Raw genomic sequence first — 26,461 nt, 5'->3', positions numbered from 1 at the left:
GGACACCGATTATGGCCGATTACATTACACTCCACGAGGAGACTGCGTGGCAGGCTGACTACCTGTTACGCGAGTGCATCAAGGAGCCAAGGTAAGTTGCTAGCTAGCATTAAACTTATCTTATAAAAACAATCAATCTTAACGTAATCACTAGTTAACTCCACATGGTTGATGATATCACTAGTTTATCTAACTTGTCCTGCGTTGCATATAAACGATGCGGTGCCTGTTAATTTATCATCGAATCACAGCCTACTTCGCCAAACGAGTGATTTAACAAGCGCATTCGCGAAAAAAGCACTGTCGTTGCACCAATGTGTACCTCACCATAAACATCAACGCCTTTCTTAAAATCAATGCACAAGTATATATTTTTAAACCTGCATATTTAGTTAATATTGCCTGCTAACATGAATTTCTTTTAACTACACACTGCGAACTGTGTGAAGACCATTTCTTCTTAACAAAGACCGTAATTAATTTGCCAGAATTGTACATAATTATGACATAACATCGAAGGTTGTGCAATGTAACAACAATATTTAGACTTAGGGGGATGCCACCCGTTAGATAAAATACGGAACGGTTCCGTATTTCACTGAAAGAATAAACGTTTAGTTTTCAAAATGATAGTTTCCGGATTTGAACATATTAATGACCTAAGGCTGGTATTTCTGTGTGTTATTATGTTATAATTAAGTCTATGATTTGATATTTGATAGAGCAGTCTGACTGAGCGGTGGTAGGCAGCAGCAGGCTCGTAAGCATTCATTCAAACAGCACTTTCCTGCGTTTGCCAGCAGCTCTTCGCAATATTTCAAGCATTCCGCTGTTTATAACTTCAAGCCTATCAACTCCCGAGATTAGGCTGGCAATACTAAAGTACCTATTAGAACATCCAATAGTCAAAGGTATATGAAATACAAATGGTATAGAGAGAAATAGTCAGATAATTCCTATAATAACTACAACCTAAAACCTCTTAACTGGGAATATTGAAGACTCATGTTAAAAGGCACCACCAGCTTTTATATGTTCTCATGTTCTGAGCAAGGAACTTAAACGTTAGCTTTCTTACATGGCACATATTGCACTTTTACTTTCTTCTCCAACACTTTGTTTTTGCATTATTTAAACCAAATTGAACATGTTTCATTATTCATTTGAGTCTAAATTGATTTTATTGATGTATTATATTAAGTTAAAATAAAAGTGTTCATTCAGTATTGTTGTAATTGTCATTATTACAAATATATATATATATATAAATAAAAATCGTCCGATTAATCGGTATCGGCTTTTTTTGGTCCTCCAATAATCGGTATCGGCGTTGAAAAATCCTAATCAGTCAACCTCTACCCAGGACAGCAACACAACTAGACCCAACCAAATCATGAGAAAACAAAAAGATAATTACTTGACACATTGGAAAGAATTAACAAAACAACTGAGCAAACTAGAATGCTATTTGGCCCTAAACAGAGAGCAGAATACCTGACCACTGTGACTGACCCAAAATTAAGGAAAGCTTTGACTATGTACAGACTCAGTGAGCATAGCCTTGCTATTGAGAAAGGCCGCCGTAGGCAGACTTGGCTCTCAAGAGAATACAGGCTATGTACACTGCCCACACAATGAGGTGGAAACTGAGCTGCACTTCCTAACCTCCTGCCAAATGTATGACCATATTAGAGACACATATTTCCCTCAGATTACACAAAGAATATTAAAACAAATCAAATTTTGATAAACTCCCATATCTACTGGGTGAAATACCACAACATTTGGAATGTGTATATTCTTTAAAAACTTTTGTGAGTATTATTTACTGTTACTTTTTGATTGTTTATTTCCTATGTTAATTTCCCTTTTGTTAATTGTTTATTGTCTATGTGAACATATGTTTCCCATGCCAATACAGCCCTTTGAATTTAATTAAATTTAATTGAGAGAGCAGAGAGAGAGAGAGAGAGCAGAGATAAACAAGGATTGTTGTCACGTTATTGTCCTGTTGTTGTCTTAGTCATGCTCTAGATAGCTGGTGTTGTGTTTTATTAATGAAAACATCTACACCTACATCAACATCATCAATAAACAATCTAAATCAACCAGAGAGTCTCAGGCCTTAGAGGCTGTGAAGAATTACACTCACTTAGTTTCAACATTTCACCAAAGCTCAACCGTCCATTAACAGAAGGTCCACTAAAGCAACAATCAGCAATTTAGGCAGCTGTGATATGTTTGTAACAAATTACAATTGTATCAATGAAAAGCAAACAGATAGAATGAAACTACATTAGCTTGGTACAAACACTAACAGGGACTGGGTGTGTCTGAGTCCCAAATGGTAACATAACCACAAATAACAACCACTAACAACCATGTTACGTTCCCCAGTTTCTGTGTTGTGCGTTTGTATGTATGGGTTTGTATTTTAGGAAATGGCTTCCTGGATTCCCCCAAGCAGCTGATTGGTCGACGACATTGCTAATTAAAGCTGACCCCGCCCTCTCGTCAGAGGATACAGCTGTATCCCATTACAGACTCCTTCTCCAGCTAGAAAAGCCAGTGTTCCTTTGTTATGAGAGAGATTATTAGTATGTCCTGTGTTGGTTGTTGCTGAGAGATTATTAGTATGTCCTGTGTTGGTTGTTGCTGAGAGATTATTAGTATGTCCTGTGTTGGTTGTTGCTGAGAGATTATTAGTATGTCCTGTGTTGGTTGTTGCTGAGAGATTATTAGTATGTCCTGTGTTGGTTGTTGCTGAGAGAGAGATTATTAGTATGTCCTGTGTTGGTTGTTGCTGAGAGATTGATTATTAGTATGTCCTGTGTTGGTTGTTGCTGAGAGAGAGATTATTAGTATGTCCTGTGTTGGTTGTTGCTGAGAGAGAGATTATTAGTATGTCCTGTGTTGGTTGTTGCTGAGAGAGAGATTATTAGTATGTCCTGTGTTGGTTGTTGCTGAGAGAGATTATTAGTATGTCCTGTGTTGGTTGTTGCTGAGAGAGAGATTATTAGTATGTCCTGTGTTGGTTGTTGCTGAGAGAGAGATTATTACTATGTCCTGTGTTGGTTGTTACTGAGAGAGAGATTATTACTATGTCCTGTGTTGGTTGTTGCTCAGAGATTATTACTATGTCCTGTGTTGGTTGTTGCTGAGAGAGAGATTATTAGTATGTCCTGTGTTGGTTGTTGCTGAGAGAGATTATTAGTATGTCCTGTGTTGGTTGTTGCTGAGAGATTATTAGTATGTCCTGTGTTGGTTGTTGCTGAGAGATTATTAGTATGTCCTGTGTTGGTTGTTGCTGAGAGAGAGATTATTACTATGTCCTGTGTTGGTTGTTGCTGAGAGAGAGATTATTAGTATGTCCTGTGTTGGTTGTTGCTGAGAGATTGATTATTAGTATGTCCTGTGTTGGTTGTTGCTGAGAGAGAGATTATTAGTATGTCCTGTGTTGGTTGTTGCTGAGAGAGATTATTAGTATGTCCTGTGTGTCAATAGGATGCTTTTTTAAATTTTTATTATTGGTGTTTGTATTCAGTTTTTGTTCCCAGGGGGGAAGGGGAAGGTGCCTAGGGAGTGCTTAGGCAAGAGGCCCCTGTATTTTGGTTAGCGCACCAGGTGGTGCTAGTTAGGTAAGTAGTGGGTAGGCAGGCAGGTAAGTAGTGGGTGGGTAGGCAGGTAAGTAGTGGGTGGGTGGGTAGGCAGGTAAGTAGTGGGTGGGTGGGTAGGTAAGTAGTGGGTGGGTAGGCAGGTAAGTAGTGGGTGGGTGGGTAGGTAAGTAGTGGGTGGGTAGGCAGGTAAGTAGTGGGTGGGTAGGCAGGTAAGTAGTGGGTGGGTAGGCAGGTAAGTAGTGGGTGGGTAGGCAGGTAAGTAGTGGGTGGGTGGGTAGGCAGGTAAGTAGTGGGTGGGTAGGCAGGTAAGTAGTGGGTGGGTAGGCAGGTAAGTAGTGGGTGGGTGGGTAGGCAGTTAAGTAGTGGGTGGGTGGGTAGGCAGTTAAGTAGTGGGTGGGTGGGTAGGCAGGTAAGTAGTGGGTGGGTGGGTAGGTAGGTAAGTAGTGGGTGGGTAGCCAGGTAAGTAGTGGGTAGGTAGGAGAGGGGGCTTTGACATTTACTTTCTTTGGTTCTGTTCAGCCGTTTTTCCACATTTACCGTGTGAAGGAAGCAATAAATTCCCAGTAAACGGTAAATTCTCTGCCTTTTGTCATCCTTACTCGCACCTACAGTCCCATACCTCTTTCACTCCACGTTGAGTTATAGCAGGGTGTTGTGTTCCCTCTTCCAAGAGGCGTACGTAACAAATAACAACCACTAACCACAAATAACAACCACTAACCACAAATAACAACCACTAACCACAAATAACAACCACTAACACAACCTGTTCACTGGTAAACAGGATGCTATTAACAACCATTATTCAAGACCTAAGTACCAACAGAAATACCAAGATGGCCATCACATACAACCATTCAAATCTCCCATTTGAAAGCTATAAAGAATGTAATTTCCCAGGAGGAATTTCACTTCATTGGCATGAAGGACACTAATTACTATGGGTATATTACTGTGTTGAGTTGTGTTGATACACTGAGCTGCCTCTGTAGGGTATATTACTGTTGATGCACTGAGCTGCCTCTGTAGGGTATATTACTGTGTTGATGCACTGAGCTGCCTCTCTAGGGTATATTACTGTGTTGATACACTGAGCTGCCTCTGTAGGGTATATTACTGTGTTGATACACTGAGCTGCCTCTCTAGGGTATATTACTGTGTTGATACACTGAGCTGCCTCTGTAGGGTATATTACTGTGTTGATACACTGAGCTGCCTCTAGGGTATATTACTGTGTTGATGCACTGAGCTGCCTCTGTAGGGTATATTACTGTGTTGATGCACTGAGCTGCCTCTGTAGGGTATATTACTGTGTTGATGCACTGAGCTGCCTCTGTAGGGTATATTACTGTTGATGCACTGAGCTGCCTCTCTAGGGTATATTACTGTGTTGATGCACTGAGCTGCCTCTGTAGGGTATATTACTGTGTTGATACACTGAGCTGCCTCTGTAGGGTATATTACTGAGCTGCCTCTGTAGGGTATATTACTGTGTTGATGCACTGAGCTGCCTCTGTAGGGTATATTACTGTGTTGATGCACTGAGCTGCCGCTGTAGGGTATATTACTGAGCTGCCTCTGTAGGGTATATTACTGTGTTGATGCACTGAGCTGCCTCTGTAGGGTATATTACCGTGTTGATACACTGAGCTGCCTCTGTAGGGTATATTACTGTGTTGATACACTGAGCTGCCTCTGTAGGGTATATTACTGTGTTGATACACTGAGCTGCCTCTGTAGGGTATATTACTGTGTTGATGCACTGAGCTGCCTCTCTAGGGTGTATTACTGTGTTGATACACTGAGCTGCCTCTGTAGGGTATATTGGGAATACAACATCTATTTGACAGATCCTGTGTACATCCGACTACACTCCATACTAGTGGAATCTGGAAAGTAGACATCACACACAGGCCCTCTACACAGAGAAATGTTAGGCCTACTCATCTTGGCATCTGGGACGGAAATGTGAAAAACACAAGAAAAACATTGGATGTGTGTTTACCCTGCGTTAAATGTTCCTCGTTAGCATCAAGACTACACAAACCCATTAGCCTCACAGCTGGAGCCATCATAACCTGGAGATTGGATTACATCTGAGATTTACTGTATGTGAGTTTCAGTAGACAGACAGAGACACAGTCAGACATATAGATAGTTACAGGCAGACAGACACAAAGAGCGAGGGAGAGACAGATTTACATACACCAGACAGTTTATTAGGTACACCACCCCGTTCATGAAAATGGATTGCTCCTACAGACAGTGAGTCCCGTGGCCGTGGCCGTGCTGTATAAAGCAGGCAGACAGACAGACAGACAGACAGACAGACAGACAGACAGACAGACGTGGCCGTGCTGTATGAAGCAGGCAGACAGACAGACAGACAGACAGACAGACAGACAGACAGACAGACAGACAGACAGACAGACAGACGTGGCCGTGCTGTATGAAGCAGGCAGACAGACAGACAGACAGACAGACAGACAGACAGACAGACAGACAGACAGACAGACAGACAGACGTGGCCGTGCTGTATGAAGCAGGCAGACAGACAGACAGACAGACAGACAGACAGACAGACAGACAGACAGACAGACAGACAGACAGACAGACGTGGCCGTGCTGTATAAAGCAGGCAGACAGACAGACAGACAGACAGACAGACAGACAGACAGACAGACAGACAGACGTGGCCGTGCTGTATGAAGCAGGCAGACAGACAGACAGACAGACAGACAGACAGACAGACAGACAGACGTGGCCGTGCTGTATGAAGCAGGCAGACAGACAGACAGACAGACAGACAGACAGACAGACAGACAGACGTGGCCGTGCTGTATGAAGCAGGCAGACAGACAGACAGACAGACAGACAGACAGACAGACAGACAGACAGACAGACAGACAGACGTGGCCGTGCTGTATGAAGCAGGCAGACAGACAGACAGACAGACAGACAGACAGACAGACAGACAGACAGACAGACAGACAGACAGACGTGGCCGTGCTGTATGAAGCAGGCAGACAGACAGACAGACAGACAGACAGACAGACAGACAGACAGACGTGGCCGTGCTGTATGAAGCAGGCAGACAGACAGACAGACAGACAGACAGACAGACAGACAGACAGACAGACAGACAGACGTGGCCGTGCTGTATGAAGCAGGCAGACAGACAGACAGACAGACAGACAGACAGACAGACAGACAGACAGACAGACAGACAGACAGACAGACAGACAGACAGACAGACAGACGTGGCCGTGCTGTATGAAGCAGGCAGACAGACAGACAGACAGACAGACAGACAGACAGACAGACAGACAGACAGACAGACAGACAGACGTGGCCGTGCTGTATGAAGCAGGCAGACATCAAGGCATTCAGTTACTGTTCTATTGAAAGTTAGAATGGGCAAAACCAGTGACCTAAGCGACTCAGTATCTCAGAAACATCTGCCCTCCTGGGCTTTTCACACACAACAGTGTCTAGGGTTTATCCAGAATGGAACTACCAACACAAAACATCCAGTCAGCAGCAGACCTGTGGGAGAAAACAGCTCGTTGATGAGAGAAGACGAAGGAGAACGGAAAGAATGGTGCAAGCTGACAGGAGGGCCACAAACAGACAAATAACAGAGCAGTACAACAGTGGTGTGCAGAACGGCATCTCAGAATGCACATCTTGTCGATCTTTGTCATGGATGGGCTGTTGCAGCAGACGACCACCCCGGGTTCCCCTCCTATCAGCTACAAACAGGAAGAAGCGGCTCCAGCGGGCACGCGATCACCAAAACATTTGAGGAGTGGGAAAACATTGCCTGGTCCAACAAATCCCGGTTCAGGATTTGGCGTAAGCAGCATGAGTTCATGGACATTTCAGTTGAATGTATTCAGTTGTGCAACTGACTAGGTATCCCCCTTTCCCTTTACAACTGACTAGGTATCCCCCCTTTCCCTTTACAACTGACTAGGTATCCCCCCTTTCCCTTTACAACTGACTAGGTATCCCCCCTTTCCCTTTACAACTGACTAGGTATCCCCCCTTTCCCTTTACAACTGACTAGGTATCCCCCTTTCCCTTTCCATCCTGCCTGGTACAGGCTGGTGGCGGTGGTGTAATGGTGCCTGGTGTCAACAGTACAGGCTGGTGGTGGTGGTGTAATGGTGCCTGGTGTCAACAGTACAGGCTGGTGGTGGTGGTGTAATGGTGCCTGGTGTCAACAGTACAGGCTGGTGGTGGTGGTGTAAAGGTGTGGGTAATGTTTTCCTGGCACACGTTAGGTCCCTTGATACCAATTGAGAAACAAACATTTCCGACACCTTGTAGAATCCATGCCCCGAACGATTCAGGCTGTTCTCGAGGGACAGCGGTGTCCAGTTGTCTGGATGTCCTTTGGGTGGTGGACCATTCTTGATACACACAGGAAACTGTTGAGCGTGAAGAACACAGCAGCGTTGCAGTTCTTGACACAAATCGGTGCGCCTGGCACCTACTACCACACCCGGTTCAAAGGCACTTAAATATTTTGTCTTGCCATTCACTTTCTGAATGGTACACAGACACAATCCATACCCAATTGCCTCAAGGCTTAAACATCTATATTTAACCTGTCTCCTCCCCTTCATCTACACTCTCAGGATAAAAAGAAAAATCTAGAACCTTAAAGGGTTCTTCAACTGTACCCATAGGAGAACCCTTTGAAGAACCCTTTTTGGTTGCAGGTAGAACCCTTTCTACCTGGAACAAAAAGGGTTATCTTTTGGGGACAGCTGTAGAACCCTTTTTTCTGATTTGAAGTGGATTTAACAAGTGTCATCAATAAGGGATCATAGATTTCACCTGGATTCACCTGGTCAGTCTATGTAATGGAAAGAGCAGGTGTTCTTAATGTTTTGTACACTCAGTGTAGATAAATAGATATCTTGTCTCAGGAAGGAAAGATACACAGAGCATTTATCAGAAAAGCAGGGAACTGTAATTTAGTGATATCCTGCTGAGACAGAGACAGGTCGTTTACTAGGCTGCACCTCAGCTTCCTGTCTTCCTGCCCTGCCTGCCTGTCTTCCTGCCTGTCTGTATGCCTGTCAGTCTGGCTGTCAGTCTGCCTGTCAGTCTGCCTGTGTTCCTGCCCTGCCTGTCTGTCTGCCTACCTTCCCTGCCTGTCTTCCTGCCCTGCCTGTCTGTCTACCTTCCCTGCCTGTGTTCCTGCCCTGCCTGTCTATATGCCGGTCAGTCTGCCTGCCTGTCTTCCTGCCCTGCCTGTCTGTCTGCCTACCTTCCCTGCCTGTCTTCCTGCCTGTCTGTCTGCCTACCTTCCCTGCTTGTCTTCCTGCCCTACCTGTGTCTGCCTACCTTCCCTGCCCCTCTTCCTGCCCTGCCTGTCTGTCTGTATGCCTGTCAGTCTGCCTGCTTGTCTTCCTGCCCTGCCTGTCTGTATGCATGTCTGTCTGCCTACCTACCCTGCCTGTCTGTTATAAGGATATTGTAACAGGGTTAAATAAGCTTCCACATGATACTAAAATATGGCATTTCAATGTTTTTGTATTGATGTCGGTTGGTTGAATGTAAGCTTCACAATTTTATAAAGGTGTATTGGAAAAACTGTAGTGACAAGCGAAACAGCAGACACCAATAGTTTTCCAAATCTATAATAATTGTTTTATTTCTAATTCATTACAGAGAAGTGATAATGATTCATGTGAAATGAATGAGTGCATTGATAAAGAAGCCTAATGTCAACCTGGCAAATGTAACCCCACGACCTCCGGTACAATCGTTATATATATATATATATATATATATATATATATATATATATATCCCCCCATTAGGTCTGACTCACCATACCCATTATGATAGACCTATCGATGTCTGAATATCCTGGACGAACACGCCTACCTGTGGTTGGCGCGCGTACAGATGTGTTGACGTCAATGAGAATGTATCGTTCTATTTAGACCATGTCAACTCAATGATCCTATCAGACAGGTTTGATATTACACCAAATCGTATAATCCATCAGAAAATAAATCCAACGGTCACCTCGAGATCACATTCGGTTCTGGCTGGCAACCTGTTTGTCTCAGTGTCATATCAACGTTGGCGATTAATACATTTGTAATAAACTAACGTACACGCATACGGCCTAATAATGTTATCATATTTCAAAACATTTGCACAGACAGGAGCTTTATTCGATCAAATCTCCTCTAAATTCTCATTCATCATCATCATCATAAGCAACCGTGGATGTCGTCAACCGACAGATGGAGACTTACCTCATCTCTGTCACCCTGCCCGAACTGGAGCCCCAAATCCACAAAATGTTCGACCCGAATGTAACCATCAGCATCCTCATCACACACGTCGAATACCTCCTTGAGCTTTTTCAGGAACCCGAGAAGCTGTTCTTGATCGGGGAAGACGTTTCCTTCCATCTTAGAGTTCGGTTGGTCAGATAATGTCGTTATTGAACGGACTTTGTTTGAATTCGTTCTGTAGTCGCCATCATTCCGGTTGCTGTTCTCCGCTGGTGCCGTTGCTGACTGGCTCGGTTGGTGCTGTGACATCAGCAGCATCCCGTTACGGAATGGGAAGGACCACTGACGGCCGCGCGGTGGGTAGAGACGATAAATTGCTACGATTCACGATCGTAAAGGGGAAAAAATTTTACTTACGTAAACATCTGCCCATGAGCGTGTTTTTACAGTGTCAGGTGTTTTTAATTTATGATATTGAGAAAGATACAATTTGATGTTATTGTGACACCATCTAGCTCGTTGATTGTTTTCCAACCATAGGACTATTGAATAGACAATTGGAAGTTAATCATTACTGTAAATCAATGTGAAATAAATGGTGATATTTAAAAGTAAAAACAGAACTAAATATGACAAACGTTTTCCCAATCGCCAAAGTATGTATTTTCCTTGTACAAGCCCCAGCTCCATGGTTACCCTGAATAGCTACTTACATTCCATTAAATTGTCCTGACATCTCGGGGGAGGATGCTCTTCTTAATAACTACTGAAACTATAGCATTGTTTAAGAAACCCCACATATCCAATCATAGGATATCAAACTTTATTATCTTACAAACAAGTAAAAAAAAAAAATTAAAAAAAAAAGTAAAGATGGGACATTCACAGTTATATCAATGTGTCTAGTCAAGACCAAAGGTTAAATAACATATTTGACGGTACTTACGCAACCTACCCTGTACCCTCTCTTCCACAATACAACATTAGAAGGTTTGAGTGGGTCATTAAAATGGTGCTCATCACACCCAGAACTAAAACTAATCAATAGCTTTAATCCAGACTTTGAGTCGCTGAATCCAAGGTTCTGGTCAATTTCATTTTAACTCTTGTTTACTGAGGAAATAAACTGAAACTCAAAACTATTGAATTGAACAAATCTTCATAAAAAAATGTTATCCTGAATTAGTTGACTTGAAGTGGAATTGACCAGATTTTTGTTGTTGTGTTGGGCTGGAACAAAAGCCTGCCCTAAGGCTGAAACCCCCAGTGTAGGGAGGAGCAGGGTAATATAAAAAGGGGTAAGGCTGGGATAAGGGGTTTGGTAAGGTAAAATATCTACCCGTATACAGCTCTTCATCAGAGAGACTGTAGAGTCAACCACATGTTGACAGTAAGGCTGGTTTCCCAGACCCAGATTAAGGCTCTACTCCTGAACTAAACAAAATCATAGTCAATGGAACATCTCCAGCTTCATCTGGGTCCAGGGTAAACCGTCTATGGGGGTGTCAGAACAAGCCCCAGTCCATCCTCCCAACCAGAAACGGACTGGCCATGGGGCAGATCCGGAAAATTCCAGATTTGGGCTGGTCCATCTTTAACCCAGTCTAAATTAGGGTTGTGTGCCAAATTATTATAATTTGGCCAATACTGGGGAACTCAAGGGGGGGGGGGGGGGGCCAGTGTTTTAGAAATGCCTGGGCCAAGTCGACCAAGAACGTCCATCTTGTTCCTCAGCTCAAATTCCCAACAACTAGCCTGGGTTCCAGCAGTGAGTCCCAACGTTCAGTCACCTGCAGAGAGAGAAAGACACTGAAAAAGGATTCTATTCAATTCTATGGGAGTGACAACACAAACACATCCCCGTGGTAACCGGAAAACCACAACATTCCGAATTCTGCACATACAGCGGTTTAATTGGAATATTTAACCCCCATTATGCCGGGTTTAAAGTATCACAACGGTTTTCTCTTTCAACTAAACGATTATAAGGGACATTCATTGGACAATGAACAGCTTCCCCCTCAACATGTGGGTGATGGGGTTAAAATGCAGTCAGGGACAATAGAGAGGGGGGTTAGCTCATCCAAACAGTGTCACACAGACAGTACAGAGTGAGAAGAGGCCTGCTTAGTGAAGAGAGGGTGGTCAATGGAACCAGAACAACATTCAAAGGTTAAGCTACCCCCCCAGAGTGTTACGCCAGACCCTGACCCTGACAGAGTGTTACACCAGACCCAGACCCTGACAGAGTGTTACACCAGACCCAGACATACAATCAGAGTGTTACACCAGACCCTGACCCTGACATACAATCAGAGTGTTACACCAGACCCTGACCCTGACATACAATCAGAGTGTTACACCAGACCCTGACCTACAATCTGATAATACACTATGCTACCCCCCCCAGAGTGATACACCAGACCCTGACCCTGACATACAATCTGATAATACACTATTGTAGAAATGAAGTCTAAATGACGACGAATGTGCTGCAGTTCAATTGTACTGCAGGATTACTGCATGTAGACAGGGTCTCTGGAATAACGCTGTACAGTAACAGTATTTATGTCTTACCCTGGAGCCCCGGGACACGGCGTACTCCACACTCTCTGACCCATCAGCGTTCTGATAGACCAGGTCAAACTTCCCCGGCTCCACCGGGGCTGAGGGGCAGACACACATGTTAGGGTGGCCTATCTTGGTAAGGTCCGGTAGTGCCATGTGCCTTCAGATGGCTGAGGGAAACATCGCCCGAGTCCCGATTCTCCACCGTTCTCCCAGAGTGCACTGGAACACTTCTCATCGTGGATTTAACAATGGAAGCTCACTCCAGCCAATCATCACACCAATCCAATGACAGGAAGTTGTGCCAGTGCACACTTTGGGAGAAGGGTGGAGAATCGCCATTCAACAGTTATTTCCTTCATTTCCCCCCCCCCCATTCATTTCAACTGTTAAGTGATGGATCTTCATCCTACCTTGATAAGCAGAGAGCAGCCATCTGTTTGGCCTTACCTTGATGAGCAGAGAGCAGTTCTAGCTCAATCTGTTTGGTGCTGTGGTCAAAATGAATGATTTTCCCCTCCTGATAAAACAGGGAGACACACACAGTGAGAAAGAACATTACCCAAACGAAACAGCTTATAATTTTTTTAATACGCAGCATATAAACATTTCTTACCACATGTATTTAGTCCGAGTTCAGAGCATAACTTGAGAAAAAAAAGTGCTGTCCACATACTGTTAGAGGAAACAGTTCCTAACCGTGTTCAGACAGCTCTTTCTCCTCAAGTTATACCAGACACTGAGGAGAGGAAACAGTTCCTAACTGTGTTCAGACAGCTCTTTCTCCTCAAGTTATACCAGACACTGAGGAGAGGAAACAGTTCCTAACTGTGTTCAGACAGCTCTTTCTCCTCTAGTTATACCAGACACTGAGGAGAGGAAACAGTTCCTAACCGTGTTCAGACAGCTCTTTCTCCTCAAGTTATACCAGACACTGAGGAGACAGGAAACAGTTCCTAACCGTGTTCAGACAGCTCTTTCTCCTCAAGTTATACCAGACACTGAGGAGAGGAAACAGTTCCTAACTGTGTTCAGACAGCTCTTTCTCCTCAAGTTATACCAGACACCGAGGAGAGGAAACAGTTCCTAACTGTGTTCAGACAGCTCTTTCTCCTCAAGTTATACCAGACACTGAGGAAACAGTTCCTAACCGTGTTCAGACAGCTCTTTCTCCTCAAGTTATACCAGACACTGAGGGGAGGAAACAGTTCCTAACCGTGTTCAGACAGCTCTTTCTCCTCAAGTTATACCAGACACCGAGGAGAGGAAACAGTTCCTAACCGTGTTCAGACAGCTCTTTCTCCTCAAGTTATACCAGACACTGAGGAGAGGAAACAGTTCCTAACCGTGTTCAGACAGCTCTTTCTCCTCAAGTTATACCAGACACCGAGGAGAGGAAACAGTTCCTAACCGTGTTCAACAGCTCTTTCTCCTCAAGTTATACCAGACACCGAGGAGAGGAAACAGTTCCTAACCGTGTTCAGACAGCTCTTTCTCCTCTAGTTATACCAGACACTGAGGAGAGGAAACAGTTCCTAACCGTGTTCAACAGCTCTTTCTCCTCAAGTTATACCAGACACTGAGGAGAGGAAACAGTTCCTAACTGTGTTCAGACAGCTCTTTCTCCTCAAGTTATACCAGACACTGAGGAAACAGTTCCTAACCGTGTTCAGACAGCTCTTTCTCCTCAAGTTATACCAGACACTGAGGAGAGGAAACAGTTCCTAACCGTGTTCAGACAGCTCTTTCTCCTCAAGTTATACCAGACACTGAGGAAACAGTTCCTAACCGTGTTCAGACAGCTCTTTCTCCTCAAGTTATACCAGACACTGAGGGGAGGAAACAGTTCCTAACCGTGTTCAGACAGCTCTTTCTCCTCAAGTTATACCAGACACCGAGGAGAGGAAACAGTTCCTAACCGTGTTCAGACAGCTCTTTCTCCTCAAGTTATACCAGACACTGAGGAGAGGAAACAGTTCCTAACTGTGTTCAGACAGCTCTTTCTCCTCAAGTTATACCAGACACTGAGGAGAGGAAACAGTTCCTAACTGTGTTCAGACAGCTCTTTCTCCTCAAGTTATACCAGACACTGAGGGGAGGAAACAGTTCCTAACTGTGTTCAGACAGCTCTTTCTCCTCAAGTTATACCAGACACTGAGGAGAGGAAACAGTTCCTAACCGTGTTCAGACAGCTCTTTCTCCTCAAGTTATACCAGACACTGAGGGGAGGAAACAGTTCCTAACTGTGTTCAGACAGCTCTTTCTCCTCAAGTTATACCAGACACTGAGGAGAGGAAACAGTTCCTAACCGTGTTCAACAGCTCTTTCTCCTCTAGTTATACCAGACACTGAGGAGAGGAAACAGTTCCTAACCGTGTTCAACAGCTCTTTCTCCTCAAGTTATACCAGACACCGAGGAGAGGAAACAGTTCCTAACTGTGTTCAGACAGCTCTTTCTCCTCAAGTTATACCAGACACTGAGGAAACAGTTCCTAACCGTGTTCAGACAGCTCTTTCTCCTCAAGTTATACCAGACACTGAGGAGAGGAAACAGTTCCTAACCGTGTTCAGACAGCTCTTTCTCCTCAAGTTATACCAGACACAGAGGAGAGAGAAAACAGTGAGTCTTTCAACTATTTTTACTTACTTTATACTCAGACACCTCTGGCGTGTAGTTCTCTGTCAGCTCCAGCAGCTGTGAACACACACACACACACACACACACACGACAGAGTGATAATGAGTTACATGGAGGTCGTGTAGCACCTTAGCAACACACAACTCTACAGTCATCTCTCACTGTTCTATTTTAATTAGAGGTTTTATTCACATGGAAAATTGGGAGACTTTCAGTGACAAGAAAACGTATGAACCTTTTGGAATGACCTGGATTTCTGCATAAATTGGTCATAAAATTTGATCTGATCTTCACAACAATAGACAAACAGTCTGCTTAAAATAATAATTACAATAATGTGTGTTTTCTTGTCTATATTGAATACATCATTTAAACATTCACAATGTAGGTTGGAAAAAGTATGTGAACCCCTAGGCTAATGACCTCTCCAAAAGCTAATTGGAGTCAGGAGTCAGCTAACCTGGAGTCCAATCAATGAGACCAGATTGGAGATGTTGGTTAGAGCTGACTTGCCCTTTAAAAAAACACACAATTTGAGTTTGCTATTCACAAGAAGCATTGCCTGATGTGAACCATGCCTCGAACAAAATAGATCTCAGAAGACCCCAGATTAAGAATTGTTGACCTGCATAAAGCTGGAAAGGGTTACAAAAGTATCTCTAAAAGCCTTGATGTTCATCAGTCCACGGTAAGACAAATAGTCTATAAATGGACAAAGTTCAGCACTGTTGCTACTCTCCCTAGGACTGGCCGTCCTGCAAAGATGACTGAAAGAGCACAGTGCAGAATGCTCAATGAGGTTATGAAGAATCCTAGAGTGTCAGCTAAAGACTTACATAAATCTCTGGAACATGCTAACATCTCTGTTGACGAGTCTATGATACATAAAACACTAAACAAGAACGGTGTTTATGGGAGGACACCACGGAAGAATCCACTGCTGTCCAAAAAAAACATTGCTGCACATCTGAAGTTCGCAAAAGTGCACCTGGATGTTCCACAGCGCTTCTGGCAAAATATTCTGTGGACAGATGAAACTACAGTTGAGTTGTTTGGAAGGAAAGAACAGACAACACTATGTGTGGAGAAAAAAGGCACAGCACACCAACATCAAAACCTCATCCCAACTGTAAAGTATGGTGGAGGGAGCATCATGGTTTGGAGCTGCTTTGCTGCCTCAGGGTCTGGACAGCTTGCTATCATCGGCAGAAAAATGCATTCCCAATTTATCAAGACATTTTGCAGGAGAATGTTAGGCTATCTGTCCACCAATTGAAGCTCAACAGAAGTTGGGTGATGAAACAGAACAACGACCCAAAACACAGAAGTAAATCGACAACAGAATGGCTTCAACAGAAGAAAATACGCCTTCTGGAGCGGCCCAGTCAGAGTCCTGACCTCAACCAGATTGAGATGCTGTGGCATGACCTCAAGAGAGCAGTTCACACCAGACATCCCAAGAACATTGCTGAACTGAAGCAGTTTCGTAAAGAGGAATGGTCCAAAATTCCTCCTGACCGTTGTGCAGGTATGATACACAACTACAGAAAACGTTTGGTTGAGGTTATTGCTGCCAAAGGAGGGTCAACCAGTTATTAAATCCAAGGCTTCACATACTTTTTCAACCCTGTACTGTGCATGTTTACACAGTGGGTTCAATAAAAGACATGAAAAACTAATAAGACACAATTATAGGTTAAGCAGACTGTCTATTGTTGTGACTTAGATGAAGATCAGATAAAATGTGATGATGAATGAATGCAGAAATACAGGTCATTCCAAAGGGTTCACATACTTTCTCTTGCCACTGTACACCAGCAGCATCTTTAACTCTTTCCCTCTTCGTCCATTGAGACTCTACTGAATTCATACAGCTAGGAGTTTCCTGACCACATGACCTAAGCAGGAAAAACTCCAGTGTCTGAATGGAGTGATTCTATACACTAACTATGGTCTTCTTTCTACTAGTACACAAAGGTCCTTCCATTTGAACCACTGGGAAACAGTGGCACGTGTTACTGAGTGGACCAGCCTGGCTAAATAAAGACACATGAAATGAGTGAAGGTAAACGCATTGCTTCTATTTGAACCCAGTGTATCAGACTGAGCTGAGTGGTGAGTACGGAACTGTTACACCAGCAGGTCTATAAGAGGTGGGTTACCTGGAAGGTCTATAAGAGGTGGGTTACCTGGAAGGTCAGTCTATAAGCGGTGGGTTACCTGGAAGGTCTATAAGAGGTGGGTTACCTGGAAGGTCTATAAGCGGTGGGTTACCTGGAAGGTCTATAAGAGGTGGGTTACCTGGAAGGTCAGTCTATAAGCGGTGGGTTACCTGGAAGGTCTATAAGCGGTGGGTTACCTGGAAGGTCTATAAGCGGTGGGTTACCTGGAAGGTCTATAAGCGGTGGGTTACCTGGAAGGTCTATAAGCGGTGGGTTACCTGGAAGGTCTATAAGCGGTGGGTTACCTCAAAGGTCTATAAGCGGTGGGTTACCTGGAAGGTCTATAAATGGTGGGTTACCTGGAAGGTCTATAAGCGGTGGGTTACCTTGAAGGCGATCTTCTGTCCGTCCTGAGGGGGAGCAGCTAGGAGGGGCATCTCACTGTAGTCCCTCTTGGGGACACTCTCTGATTGGTTCTACAACACACACACACCTATAAATGTCATACCTCACATCTTTGTTGCAGCAGCAATAGAAGTAGGTTACAGAATGCCACAGGGTTGGTGTCAAATCCATTTCAATTCAGGAAGTAAACTGAAATTCCAATTCCAGTTCTGTGCTTTTCAATGAGATTTTAAAAAAGCAATCTAAATGACTTGACCAACCCTGGGATACCGTGTAGCAGTCAGTTAACTTACCTGGAACACCACAGAGCTGTTAATCAGGGAGTCGTTCTGGTAGGACGGGGGCTGCTGATGAGTCTGCTGTCGCTGTCCACCTTCATAGTTGAAATAAAACCCTGCATTATCTCCTCCCCCTGCCCCGCTATCTTCCCCTCTCCCTCCTCTACCCCCACCACGAGGACCCCTGTCCCACTCCCCACCTCTACCCCCACCACGAGGACCCCTGTCCCACTCCCCACCTCTACCCCCACCACGAGGACCCCTGTCCCACTCCCCTCTAATCCCCCTACCTCCACCACCCCAACCTCCATCCCCTCTACCCCCACCTCTCTCCACATCCCTAGGGCTTCCCCTGCCTCGGCCTCTCCAGGTGGGTTCTGCTGCCATAGCAGGGACTATCCCCATCCCCACCCCCATCCCCGGTTGTTTGATAACCAGCCGGATCTCCTCCTCACTGCTACTACTACTAGAGCCTGGGCTCTCAGGCCTCCTGTGGGCCTTTTGCACTGCTGGGGTAGAGCCTGGCCCTGGAGCATTAGCTCTCTGGCCAGGGGATACAGAGGTCCTGGGACCTGAGGAAGGGAGGCTGGGTCTGGGCTTGGGGGGGGTGGTTTTGTCCCTAGGACCAGCTCCGGAGCCTGTGGGTATGGTGGTAGGAGTGGCAGCAGGCTTGGATAGAGGAGTTTGGTTTTTAACGGGAAGTTTGCCTGTGGTGGCTTTGCTAGATGCATCGTCACCCGATGAGTCTGAGGAGTCCGAATCGGATGACGAGGGAGGTGGGCGTGGTTTCTTATTGGGGGCTGGGGGTTTAACTACAGGGGGGGCTTTAGATGTGACAGGGGGTGTAGAGCTAGCAGAGTGGGATTTGGGGGGTAGTTTCTGCATGAGGGTTTTACTGGGGGCCTCCTCCTCACTACTGCTTTCACTGGGATCAGAAGAGTCGTCCGCTTCCCCAGTCGGGGTCTTTGCTGTGGCTTTACCGTTAACAGATACTGCTGTGGCCGCCGGAGCCTTCTTGGTGTTTTTGTCCGCTTTGACTACGGTGGGAGAGGGTCCTGTGGACGAGGTGGGAGGGGGTCCTGTAGACGAGGTGGGGGGGGGTCCTGTGGACGAGGCAGTGGTTTTGGTCGCCACCTTCTTATCATTCTTCTTCTGTTTCTTCTTGTCTTCTTTCCTCCTCTCTTCAACCGCAGCCTGGTTGGAATCGGCCTCCTGACCCTCTTTCTTTCTCTTCTTCTTTTTCTTCCACTCTTCACTCACTCGGTTCTGTGTGGCCTCCTCCTCCTCCTCCTCGGCATCTCTCCTCCTCTTCTTCTTGGCGTTCACAACAGATGTGTTCGACTGACTTCCATTCGAACGGGTTAGGGTGTCCACCTTCACTCTGTCAATCAACACAACACGGAGGGTTGGAACGGTAGATATTCTCAAAGTACTAGGGGTGGTGTGTGTGAAAACATATTGGCCTAGGCTAAGACCAGGCTTGGAGTGTAATCCCTCTATTGTTTTGTTGCTAGCCCGTGTAGCTAGCTAGCTAGGCTGTATAACCAACCCAAATAAATAGAATGAACCAACCACGTGGGTTAGATCACTGACTGAAATCCTAATTAAAGTTACAGCGCCATTAGCTCTAGTCCAAGGCGCTAGCGCAGGTCTAGAGCTAAGCGTGAATCAGACTGGATAAAAACATGTCTGGCTAGGCGGGTGTGTGTGTGTGACGCACCTGATGCTGTCGTTGTCTCGGACTACGTAGATGCTCTCTGTGTGCGGCAGGTAGCAGTCTTCAATGAACAGACTCAAAATGCTCCTGCGACTGAAGTCGAACTTTTCCCTGATTACGCTGGCTATGTCTGCTACCACCCGGCATTTGTTCAGATCGACGAGCACCCAGCACATGCGACAGTCGGATACCGAGGGCGGCGGGTAATCAAAATACAATCGCACCCGTATCACATTGGTATTGGAGGCTGCCATTGTTGCTATGTGGAGGGAAATCTATCTCACACGCCGTTTAGAAACTAGTTGCCTGTCTTTTGAAGAGTTGACTCGTTCAGTTACTGCCACCTGTTGGTACGGAAGGGAATTAGCCAGCTAAATATTTCATTAAACTCTCCCTCATACCGGAAGCACTAGCCGGTTCCCACTAGATAACACAGCCACAAAGTCAAGTATACTCTAAAATATTTGGTAGCGGTAGTTGAAAACATTTTTAAAAAACAAGTCCGATAAAGAGGCAGTCTTTTTCAAAAACGTAAAACCCTTAACAGAAGATCAATGCATGTTTTATTAACAAATAGCCTAACAATTGATTAGCAGAACCTAGTAGTAGGCAACATTTTGGTCAACAAAACATTCTCATTAAGGACAGATCTATATACATTTATAACGTCACACATAGCTGGTGGGGTAGTGCATGTCAGTGTTGTGTGTAAGTTGACTATAGAATGTAAGACTAATGCTTTTAATAAAAAACAAAATCAGATGTAATGACAGGCAGCCTAGGATAAACATATCGCTTGAAAAACTCAGTAGCAACTCCTCCAACACCTGATTTTATCCCTTCACGTTTTTCCACATTGAGGGAAAAATCCCTTCACATTTTCCACATCTCCATTCAACTCCAAAATGTTATTAAACTTTTCTAGACTCTCTTCAGCGGACAGAGACCGCAAAGAAACCTATAAATTGTAGTGAAGATACATGTTTCACGAGCTGTGGTCCTTCCATAATTGTGCAACGCCATGCTTGTTGTGATAAACCAGAGTTTTTGGCGCTTTCAAGACAACTGGGAACTCAACACACACAAAAGAGGACAAATAATGTCAGTGATCTTCAGGTCGGAAAGTCAGAACTCTAGCAAGATGCCTGAGTTTCCGACTTTGAATTCGGAGTTGGATGACCTTTCAAAACTATTTTCCCCAGTCGGTGCTCGCTTTCCCGAGTTGTCTTGAATGCACCGAAGTCTGAGATTTCTGAGTTCCCAGGTGTTTTGAATGCAGCATTTCTACCGTTGTTCATATTGTGCGCTAGCTCCCTACGTCATCACTACACGCACCATTTGATTCACCAGATACTCTACATGCCCACGTTCTGATACACCAATCACAGAGAGGGTCTGATCGAAAAGCCAATGGAAAACTAAGAGCCCAGGAGAAGGAGAACAAGAGAGAGAGCAGGGTTGTACACCAAAGTTACACATGTACGTTTGAATTCGGCTATTCCAAAATGCTGACAAATATTGACATATAAATCGATTACAAATTACATGACCCTCCCCTGGACTAAATACAAAAAAAATACTAAACCCTCCCCCTGACTGAAATTGAAAAAGCATGACCCTCCCCCATTTTCCTCCAGGAAACAATTGCTTAAATTTCGACCGCTACCTAACTAACTAGTTGCTTAGCTAGCTAGTTGCATTCTTATATATTTGAAAAAAATCTGGTTATTCGACCAACTGTAATATGAAGTTGCTGTTTTCCTTCCTCCTATTGGATTGTTACAAAACTTGACTTCCCCATTTCAAAACAAACGCTCTGACTGGAAGCACTGAGTAGCCGAATGTTTCACACGGCTTAAATATGCGATTCCCTTTCCTGCCAATAGGCGACGGCAGAGTATACTCAATCTTTGGTAGTAGTAGTTGTAAACATCAAGAGAGGTTAAAGTGGCAGTATTTTCGACCAAGCATTTTCATGATGTACAGCAGTGGTTCCCAACCTTTTGGTTACTATACCACCAAGTACATTTTGCTCTGCCCAGAGTACCCCCTCATGCCCATTACTAGTAAGCCTATGGCCTCAGTCTTCTCAAGTACCCCCTCAAGTACCCCCAGGGGGCCAATTACCCCCCGGGGGTTCTAGTACCGCTGGTTAGGAAACACTGATATACATAAGACATGGAAACCTTCACAGAAGATGTATCAAGACATGTTTTATTAACAAACAGCCTTACAACTGATTTAAACAGAGTAGACAACAAATTAGAAGCAATTTTGGTCAACTAAAAATTCCTCCTTAAAATCTACCAACAATTATAAACTGGGTGGTTCCAGCCCTGAATGCTGATTGGCTGACAGCCAAGGTATATCAGACTGTATACCATGGGTATGACAAAACATGTTTTTACTGCTCTAATTACTTTAGTAACCAGTTTATAATAGCAATAAGGCACCTCAGGGGTTTGTGGTATATGGCCAATATCCCACGGCTAAGGTCTGTGTCCAGGCACTCAGCGCTGCGTTGCGCGAAAGAACAGCCCTTAGCCGTGGTATATTGGCCATATACCACAGCCCCTCGGGCCTTATTGCTTCAACGTAACATTGTATATATATCAGAGCTACATAAAGAAACAACCTAGTCTGTAAAGATGTAGGATTGCTTCAAGTTATATTTAGTTGATTGCTAACATGAACTGAGCATCAACAACATTCCAAAGTAATCTAATACGTTTTTGGACAACCCTTGCACCACACTCCCGTTGTTCAGACAGGAGTGTATTGATTAGTATACACTGAGCAAAACATTTAGCAATGAAAACAAGAGTTTCTATTGGACAAATTCAGGTAAGTCCCACCCGTTCCGTATTCTTCTGTTTGGTTCTGTTGGGTTTCTAGTGAATAAACCCCACGGCAGCTACATGTGAACCCTCTGACGGTGACATACTGTCAGCCACAGCAATCAGTAGTTTACTGGTGGTACTGAGACCGTGGGTTTGACTGGTACGATACTCAAAGGAGACTGTCCATGGACAACAAATGGAAAAACTCTCTTGTTAACAAAGTTGTAACGAAGTCCGTATACTGATATATTGTGGATGGGGGTTCATAGAATTCCACACATCCTCTGTCCATGTCCACAACCACCCTGATCCTCCGAGGTCTGTCTCCTGCACTTTAGTGAACCATCTTTTTGACCAGTACCCTGTACTACAGAAGAGATGACTCTGTAGATCCCATCCTTGTGCAACAGACTGCAGTTTGACTAGGTGAAGTTTGGGGCCCTCTCTCGGCTCCTTCGGCCCACACCCAGCCTCCAGTGTCCGTTGTTCCCAACGTTCACGTCCCAACAGTGTTCCACTGAGTGATATGCCTCTGAGCCCAGGACGCAGCTGATGGGAAGAAACCTATTTCTGCTGTCAGAACTCTGAGGTTCCACAATGTTTTCAGGAATTTTCCACACTTGTCAAGTCATCAGACACGACACAATCTGATTGGGCAGTGTTGAGGTCCAGAACCACAGGAGCGGAGGAGAAAGAGACATTCTGAAGTACAACCTTTGATTCTGATACAGTAGTTTCCTTTATTTCATTGAAATTGTAAACCTACATATTGCACAGTATAATCACACATTGATACTCACTATAGGTCAGAATATCCTTCATCTTCTCCCACACTCTGAAGTGAAGGTTTTCCAGGGGTTTGGCCATGTTGACCAGCCATCCCGAGACCCGGTCTTGTTCAGGTACAGCAACCCGTCGGTCTCTGGAGGAACATTCAGGAGTCAGGGCTGCTTTGGGGCTGGGTTCAGAACAACAGAGGAGAGAGGGAAATAAAGAGGAGAGAGAGAGAGAGAGATGGTTCACTTAAATTGTATTCGCTGTGGCTTTACATTTCTGCAGGTCAAATGAGAGAATCAAAATCAATCAATACCTACCTGCCAGTCAATCAATCAAACCCACAGATCATGTGAACTTGGAGAGAGCAGTCTTGAGTCTTGACTTGAAGGAACGAGATGTCAACTCATCCCAGTTCCTGCTCTAGGGTTTGATCATGGGGTTCTAGATCACCTCCCTGACCAAGGCCCTTCTCCCCCGATTGCTCAGTTTGGCAGGTCGGCCAGCTCTAGGAAGAGTCTTGGTGGTTCCAAACTTCTTCCATTTAAGAATGATGGGGGCCACTGTGTTCTTGGGGACCTTCAATGCTGCAGACATTGTTTGGTACCCTTCTCCAGATCTGTGCCTCGACAAAATCCTATCTTGGAACTCTAAGGACAATTCCTTCTACCTCATTGCTTAGTTTTTGCTCTGACATGCAATGCCAACTGTGGGATCTTATATAGACTGGTGTGTGCCTTTCCAAATCATGTCCGATTAATTGAATTTACCACAGGTGGACTCCAAACAAGTTGTAGAAACATCTCAAGGATGTTCAATGGAAACAGGATGCACCTGAGCTAAATGTCGAGTCTCATAGCAAAGGGTCTGAATACTTATGTAAATAAAGTATTTCTGTTGTTTTTTTTTAATACATTTGCTAAAATTTCTAAAAAACTGTTTTCGCTTTGACGTTATGGGGTATTATGTGGAGATTGATGAGGAAAATGTTTTATTTAATACATTTTAGAATACGGCTGTAACATAACAACATTTGGAAAAGGTAAAGGGGTCTGAATACTTCCCGAATGCACTGTATGTGTTGTTTGTCAGATCACCAAAAACACGACTGCTACCTCATTGAGGAATCTACTCAAGAGGTAAGTAGCCAGGACAAACATATATTTTCACAATTTCACTATAATCTAAATCAATTAATCACGTTTTGGGACGCATTCAGACGTTTTTACCTCATAATGAAATATAAAGCTGTGAAAACGACCCAACATGTTTCTGTTCTTTCTGTTCGGCTTGGATGCATATTTTATCTGGTTGAAATACTATCAGCTTTTATGATGCTGACAAAGATAGCACCTCTACAGATGGTATCTAACTGCGCATTCGGATTCTCTCAAGATGCCGAGATTAATAAATAATATCTCCACTCCTGTTTCCAAATTATTATTTTTCACCTACATGTGGTGTAGAATTTTACTGACAAAATGCTTAATTCAGCAGAAGTTAATGTTAAGGCTATGTGAGAGGTTATAGACCCACAGTCAGTGTCCAGATTTCAGGTTCCATTTAAACCATTTGAAAAGTTCCCTTGACGTGCCATAGGCCTATTTGAAGTCCCGGCTTGTGACTGTTGAATTAGTATAGCGCCTCACAATCAGCACACATGACACATCCGGCACTGCTATCATCGTCTTTTACCACTTCAACAAATCTTTACAAAACATTAATTTTCTGTCCCTCCCTTCTCTTTATTTTCAACTCTCCATTTCGCAGCCTTTCTCTTATTGAATTAAACTCCGACATTGTCCTTTTTCAACTCCATAGATCAATGTGAACTTTTTCTGCCCGTTCCAAAAAGCATTTGGCGATAGGCATGTAGGCTATTTGGCGCGCATACCCACCTCGGCATTAAAGCTGCTACGCACTAATGCCAGAGAGCCTAAAATAAATAAATAAACGAAATATTTAGCCTATAGATATAAATTGCACAATAATTATATATGTATGGATTTTTTTTTTCTCTCTTTATTCAACCCGCCCTTCATCAACACATTTTCAGGAGGAACTGGCGACTACCATGGGGACTGCGGGTTACGAGTCAACCCGTGCATCACTAAAGATGAGAGTTTAAAAATGCTCCTAAGCACAATTTAACCTAGCGCTTCAGACCTGAGTGTCCATAGGGTCTGTGTAACAGTCTGGATGTTTGACATTCCTAGTACAAGGTACAATAGCATAAAGAAATCCACTGTCTGTACCAAAACATAGACAGGTCTACTTTTCATACTGTCAGTTTCAGTGTGGCTAGTAATCGTTAAACAGTCTCTCTCTCCACTGACATAAGTATTTATATTTTCAGGAGGAACTGGTGACTACCCTGAATAGGCTATGGAGGAAGCTGGGGACCTGTCTTAATGCACAACAAGACTTAGAAGAAACTGCAGGGTGTATTAAGGTACCCTTCCTGACCCCAAGCCCTTGTCAGTATTTATCATGGTAGTGGTGAGATAAGTGTTTTCTATGTAAAAAACAAATATATTTAACTAGGCAAGTCAGTTAAGAGCAAATTCTTATTGACAGCCTAGGAACAGTAGGTTGACTTCCTTGTTGAGGTGCAGAACGACAGATCTAGCAAACCTTCGGTTACTGACCCAACGCTCTAAACACTAGGCTACCTGCTGCTCTTATGTAATTTACATAATAATTATGTAGCTTTATTATGGCAACTAAGTCAGTAACAGTTCTCTCCCTGTCTCCAGAGCCAGGCCCAGCACACTGACCAGCAGATAATAGGTGAGTTTGAGAAGCTTCATCAGTTCCTGAGAGAGGATGAGGCAGTCAGGATCGCTGCCTTGAAGAACGAGGTCGAGTAGAAGATGAAGCGGATTCAAGAGAAGATAGAGGAGATGGATAGAGACACAGACTCTCACTGATGGGATCCAAACCCTAGAACATTAGCTGGGACGAGTTGACACCTCGTTCCATCAGGTCAAGACTGCTCACTCTAAGACTGCTCAAGACTGCTCGACTGCTCACTCTAAGACTGCTCAAGACTGCTCACTCTAAGACTGCTCAAGACTGCTCACTCCAAGACTGCTCAAGACTGCTCACTCTAAGACTGCTCAAGACTGCTCACTCCAAGACTGCTCAAGACTGCTCATTCCAAGACTGCTCACTCCAAGACTGCTCACTCCAAGAC

General features: G+C 44.3%; 2 protein-coding genes across 2 annotated transcripts in view; both read right to left on the bottom strand.

Annotated features, from left to right (window-relative positions):
- rab11fip4a (RAB11 family interacting protein 4 (class II) a) overlaps positions 1-10,060 on the bottom strand; it is a 90,604-nt gene extending 80,544 nt beyond the window's left edge. Inside the window, exon 1 of the mRNA XM_038987593.1 lies at positions 9,902-10,060. Within this exon, the coding sequence (XP_038843521.1) occupies positions 9,902-10,060 (159 nt within the window). The remainder of the gene's footprint in view (positions 1-9,901) is intronic.
- Positions 10,061-10,700: 640 nt separating this feature from the next.
- LOC120042785 (coilin-like) lies at positions 10,701-19,972 on the bottom strand. Its single transcript, XM_038987592.1, has 7 exons — positions 19,655-19,972; positions 17,950-19,315; positions 17,638-17,727; positions 15,099-15,146; positions 12,902-12,971; positions 12,461-12,549; positions 10,701-11,673 (listed from the first exon to the last, which is right to left on the bottom strand). The coding sequence occupies exons 1-7, from the start codon at positions 19,903-19,905 to the stop codon at positions 11,614-11,616; spliced, it is 1,974 nt and encodes a 657-aa protein (XP_038843520.1). The 5' UTR covers positions 19,906-19,972; the 3' UTR covers positions 10,701-11,613.
- Between the last annotated feature and the right edge of the window lie 6,489 nt (positions 19,973-26,461).

Source organism: Salvelinus namaycush, unplaced genomic scaffold (genome assembly GCF_016432855.1).
Source record: "Salvelinus namaycush isolate Seneca unplaced genomic scaffold, SaNama_1.0 Scaffold78, whole genome shotgun sequence".
Taxonomy (NCBI): domain Eukaryota; kingdom Metazoa; phylum Chordata; class Actinopteri; order Salmoniformes; family Salmonidae; genus Salvelinus; species Salvelinus namaycush.
Note: the sequence above shows the minus strand (reverse complement) of the source record. Positions and strands in the feature narration are given on the sequence as shown.